General features: G+C 38.4%; 1 protein-coding gene across 3 annotated transcripts in view; it reads right to left on the bottom strand.

Annotated features, from left to right (window-relative positions):
• LOC132845943 (CUGBP Elav-like family member 5) overlaps positions 1–6,000 on the bottom strand; it is a 204,500-nt gene that overhangs the window by 11,936 nt on the left and 186,564 nt on the right. For 2 of the 3 annotated variants that reach the window (XM_060870367.1, XM_060870383.1), the window contains exon 8: positions 2,724–2,750. The exons of the other annotated variant lie outside the window; for it this stretch is intronic. In XM_060870367.1, the coding sequence (XP_060726350.1) occupies positions 2,724–2,750 (27 nt within the window). The remainder of the gene's footprint in view (positions 1–2,723; positions 2,751–6,000) is intronic. 3 annotated transcript variants of the gene reach the window in all.

Here is a 6,000-nt window from a genome sequence, read left to right as displayed (position 1 = left end):
AAAGCATAAAATAGATGGGAACAGAGCAAGGTTTAAGTGTTCCTGCGAGCTGTCCAACCATCATGAGGTATTAAAGTAGAAATTGTTGTGTTCCTATTTATCTGAAGTAAGAAATAAATCATGCTAATTAAGTGCGTTGTGTCAGTTTGTCCTCAAATTTGATTCCATTTGCTATAGGAGTGAGATGGAAGACATTAGAGGCGAACGAGCTAGCCGGCTAGTATCTGTATTAAAATTAGCTTTGATATCAGAAAGCTGTTTTTTTCTGATAGACTTTTATAATATTATTAATGTGTTTGTCGCTTAGGGTTCACAAATGTCCCATATGTTCCTGAGCAACATCATCGCAATAACAATACTGTTATCTGCTCTGACAATCTACTGCAGTCAGTAGCGTGTAGATCACAGTATCATTGACACTCCTGGAGTCAGCACAGGCTTTCTGTACCCTGAGATAACAAATCTCACCATCGCATATCCAGATCTTATCAGTGCCACAGCAAAAGAGACGCTGGAACCATGTTTTGTCAGATCAAGGCTTTGTAAAAGCACGATTGAAACACACAACTGTTGTGAACACCTGATACGATACTGATTTTTGCACGGTCACAATCCTAAGAAATACTTTATTTTTGAGGGAGATTTCAATTGTCATGATTTTGTGCGGCAGACGGTCAACAAACAAAAAAATATCAAGCAGTGAGGACGTCGAACTAAAACTAGAATTTATTTCATTTAGAAATTAATCAAATAAAATGAAACGAAATGAAACGGAAAACAAAACAAAACATTCATTCGTTCATTCATTTTCTACCGTTTATCCGAACTACCTCGGGTCACGGGGAGCCTGTGCCTATCTCAGGCGTCATCGGGCATCAAGGCAGGATACACCCTGGACAGAGTGCCAACCCATCGCAGGTCACACACACACACTCTCATTCACTCACGCAATCACACACTACGGACAATTTTCCAGAGATGCCAATCAACCTACCATGCATGTCTTTGGACCGGGGGAGGAAACCGGAGTACCCAGAGGAAACCCCCGAGGCACGGGGAGAACATGCAAACTCCACACACACAAGGGGGAGGCGGGAATCGAACCCCCAACCCTGGAGGTGTGAGGCGAACGTGCTAACCACTAAGCCACCGTGCCCACAAAACAAAACAAAACAAAACAAAACAAAACAAAACAAAAAATGGGCATAATTAATTGTGTCTGGTACTGAGACTGAGAATTTTATTTAAATAAAAAAATATATATCTGCCTTTTATGTTAAAACAGGTGAGGATATAACAGAGAGATAAAAATAGCAAAGAAGGGTCCGCTACTGCTGAGCTGGTTCATGTTCAAGCAGTTAGAGTCGATGAACTAGTCACTGACGTTAACTCTCTTAACTCTCACCAAAGGCCAAAAAAATAGAATTTGCATCTGTTTTGTTGTGTCCATATTCATCCATCATTGAATGTCTATGTCATGTCACGCTCCACATGATGGTTAATATGAAGCTCATATAAAAGTAGACAGTTTTAAGAGTTTGTAATTTTTCACTAGCCGACTAGAAGCAATATATTCATAGAAAAGGTTTGTTATTTTTCAAACATCGATCAATGATGATATCAAACCCATTGCTGCTCTCTGAGACGCTCCATGCATCTAAAACCTCAAGGTGTTCATCTTCAACCACTAAAATGATGCATACATCTGATTATACTAACTGAAATCATGTGATATGTCCATTTTTTTCCTGAGTGCTCCAGTGCCATTAAGAAATTAAGAAAAAGCTGCGGTCACTCGGATTACGACTCTGGTACTACCGTACATACTAAATACTACGAATGCATTATATAAAGACTCAAATCTAGCATGTCTTTCTAGCACAAGCACCTGACAGACTCAAGAGGAAACATCTATCTGGAAAGTTTGGAGACCACGATGACCGAAAAAAAGGTCTGATTTTCTCTTCCAAACGTTGAAAAAGAGAAATCTCTTTTCTCTTTTAGTTTTATGGCAGCCTGATTTTTAAGACCCTGACTGAAGGTGTATGAAAATGAACTGAACATATCCTCCATAAAATAAAATAAAAGAGGACTAGAAAGAACAACGTACAGTAAGAAGGAAAGTCACTGATAATGGAAGCAACTTTGGAATAGCTTTCAGGGAATTTTAAGGATGATAAGGATCAGACAGATGACTCTGTTCAATTTGGGGAACAAGGTGATGACAGAGTGAAGTCACGTAGAGCAAAATGCACCACGGTTGAGTGTTCGGCAATCTGGAACAAGGCACTTATGTCTCTTTCAGCAGAGGAGAAAATAGCTAAAATTGGGGGGAATGGAAATAATTCCCAGTGCGTCACGCTGAAATTCGGAATGCGACGATGTGCAAAAGACAGTTTTGTGAATGTCTCAGAGTTGGAAAGTTACAGCCTCATGAAATTACCTTCCTCAAGTATTATTGAGGTACTGAAGACACTGCCGATTGCTGTTCACCTCCTCTTGACCTCTTTCAAGGAGAACAGAAATGCGATTTTGTCCGAAAAAAAAAGGAAGAAACTATCTGAAAAACGGCCATATTTGTGTGTTCAGCCTGATGTCATTTGCACAATCATCAATGCGATTGATTCTCGGTTCCACGCGTTTGTTTTGAGGAGGCTGTCTGAGAACGATAAGAACTATGTCCACTAAGCTATGTTGATTGAAAGCAGTCACATGAAACTCACAATGGTTGATTCTGCCAGTCCAGCAAGCTAAAAGAAAGAAAAGAAGAAGACAAAGTCATGAGGTTTTTACAGAGCTCTAAGGAAAATGCCAGAATGACTGCTATGGTTATGTACTTGTCCCTCAAGTACAACATGGGTTTGCCTTGAAGTGCTGCAGTGTGACCTTTTTAAAAGAATCCTGTTGATGTGATAGAAATGTAGAGGACTAAGAGCAAAGCTACACAGAACCTACACGAACCTGATAAAGCTCTGGGATCTCAAAAAGCCAGCGGTTTAAGTGAACGTTGCTTAGTCGGAAAATTTAGTAGGTACTATTTACAGTAGGATCTAAAACTTGCTTCGTATATGGAACCACAAAATGGTTGTTTTTTGAAGAGTTTATTGAAAAGAATCTTCTTCTTCTTCTTCTTCTTATTATTATTATTATTATTATTACAAATTTAGACAAATTCAAAGACAGTATAAATTTATTTTAACATCATACATCAAACTAATTGCAAAAATCCTCCCTTTTATTTTTTTTTTCTATCATTTCAGGCTGAATTATTTCATTGGCTTAATAAACTATTCGATCTTTTCAAAAAATGATGTCAAAACTCATCGTTTCAAAACATCTTACATCCCACGATATATAGATAACATTTCACAAAGTAATGGCACCCACTCCACCGATTAATGATCTGTTTTTAATATAAAAGTTTGTTGCTCTCTAAGGATTCCACACAGAACCATTTATTTAGCTGAAGGTTCTATTGGCCAAGTACAGAACCCCAATGATAGTATATAATCTGTCATGTTTGACTTGACAGAAGAGCTCTGTGCTTGCTTTTGTCTGGTTTGGTCTGTTGTATTAAGGCTCCCTCTTCCTATTGATGTTTCTCTGATCGTGGTCACATGCATTTCTTTTTTTTCCTGCAATTATAGCAGCTGTTCCTGTGTTTGACCTTTCCTGACCTTACTATCATCAAGGTCTAGTATCTTGTACAATGTTCTACAACCTAGTATCTTTTACATAACCCAGACAGAACGTCACATCTAGGGTTTTATTCTGTCGTGAGTACTGATTTCGGATTTTTCCGAAGTCTGATTTCATCTTTGTTATGTACTGTGATCACGGACTGATTTGGTTCACTTCACTGTTAACCTTCGTTCGAATCGCACCGTTTGTATCTAAAGCCTTTTACAACATTTATTTGAACTGCTTGTTATTATATTCTTATATAGTCACTCAAAAGCCTTAGCGCTGCCAAGCTAAGACTGCTGGGCCCTTGAGCAAGGCTCTTAACCCTTTTTGCTCCAGTGGCACTGTATCATGACTAACCCTGTGCTCTTACTGTGTTGTGTACGTGCGACAAAACATAAAGGCTTCTTCTTTTGTTTAACCCTTTGTTATCATACATTCACTTGTCTACCACAATCTAGCATGACCAACCACATCATTTCAAACTGTGCTCGAACATACTGGATAGAAAGCTCAAATATCCATCAGCTTATTCATGCATGATTGGCAGGGGTGAGAGTATTGACATCCCACCCACCCAGAGATCACAAGCAACTTTTCTAGTCTTTCTTGGACTCCTGCTTGTATATATTTAAGAACCATTTGTTATATAACAGGATTTTTCCTCTATTTTTCCTCTGTTATATTATTAGCAGAGCTTCTTTAAAGAACTTTTTTGATTTTTCATCTGATTTTCCAGCCTGTTTGTACGATTCTGATCCCATTGCGGTACACAAAGCAAACTGCCAACCAATAACATTGAAGGACAGTGTGACTTCGGCTGTATTGATGATGCAGCACTGTAGTGAAAATGTGCCCTGCAGTAACTCTTTTCATGTATTTTAACGGAATACGTTACTGAATACATTTCGGAGTGTATGCAGCATTTGGCCGTCGATGGCGGTTTCAAAGGGTTTCGCACAGCCCTGCCTCCAACACACCACCAGCACTGTGATCCCTCACCGAGTTATTCACACTGACACTGATTGATACTGCTGAGCCGGCACTAAACAAAGTGTACTTACTGTACGTCTGTTAAACACACATTGTGTCCTGCACGTGTGTGTGTGTGTGTGTGTGTATGCTAATGAGTGCCAGGCTTGCTCCTGTACATAATCATCAGGATTTAACATTGTGTGCAGTTTAGATCGAGCGACTCTGAATAGAGCTGAATGACTAATTTAGTACATGAGATCACACCTGAGTGGATGAGAGGTACCTAGCACATTTGTCTCGCACCTCCAGGGTTGAGGGTTTGATTCTTGTCTATGTCCTGTGTGCACACAGTTTGCATGTTCTCGCTATGCTTCAGGGGTTTCCTTTGAGTACTGGAGGGCCTGTGTTGTTGGATTAACAGATCGAGTGCATCTCTAAATTGTCTGTAGCATGCGTGAGTGTGTGTGTGATTGTTGCCTGCGATGGATATGCTTTCTGTACAGGGAGGTGCCTTGCCTTGTGCCCTGGGATAGACTCCAGGTTCCCTGTGACTCCATGGAGGTGGAGATCATCCTGTTTTAATGCTATTTCTCTCTGGTAAGCTTGGTGAAATTCTCACTACTTCACCCAACAACAACCTGTACAATTATGATATCTGTATATTTCTAAATTTGACAATTAATTTAGTGTGTTATTCCTGGACATCTTCCCTATGAAGAAACACTGCTTCTTTTGCAGAGTATTATAAATGCATGAACTCATTTCCATAATGACACCTGATTATTTTGTTTTGGATTGTCATTGAAAGTCATTGAGTCTTTTCACATTGAGAGAAAAAGCAAGCTAGGGATATAATTAAAGCTTGTCTTAAATGTAATATGAACACAGTTTCCCCTGTGGGTGTAAATGCTCATGAACAGACCTGTTTTTTTTTTCTGTTTGCACTTTAAAAAATAATCATCTTCATATTTTCTAAAAGGAAGTATGTAAATTATATTGCTTACAACAGATGCAACTAATATAGTACTGGATATGTACAGTATAAAATGAAAGGGGCTGCTAATGAGAGAAATCTGGCTCTTTACCACACATGTAAAAAAATAACATCCGTATAAACGAAAGCCTTAACACAGTGTCTTACTCAAACTAATTATGTTTCCTTCTTGAAATTTTAATTTATAGCCCTTTAAATAATATATAAATATATTTTTCGTTTGAATAAGTGCATCATCCATGTACTTGAAGTGCATTACTTTTTGTTGGAATATACATAATAACCCTGTTTTAAAACTTAGTTTAATTTCTATTTAAAAAAAAATAGCTACAATAAAAATTCCATAT

Source organism: Tachysurus vachellii, chromosome 1 (assembly GCF_030014155.1).
Source record: "Tachysurus vachellii isolate PV-2020 chromosome 1, HZAU_Pvac_v1, whole genome shotgun sequence".
Lineage (NCBI taxonomy): Eukaryota > Metazoa > Chordata > Actinopteri > Siluriformes > Bagridae > Tachysurus > Tachysurus vachellii.
Note: the sequence above shows the minus strand (reverse complement) of the source record. Positions and strands in the feature narration are given on the sequence as shown.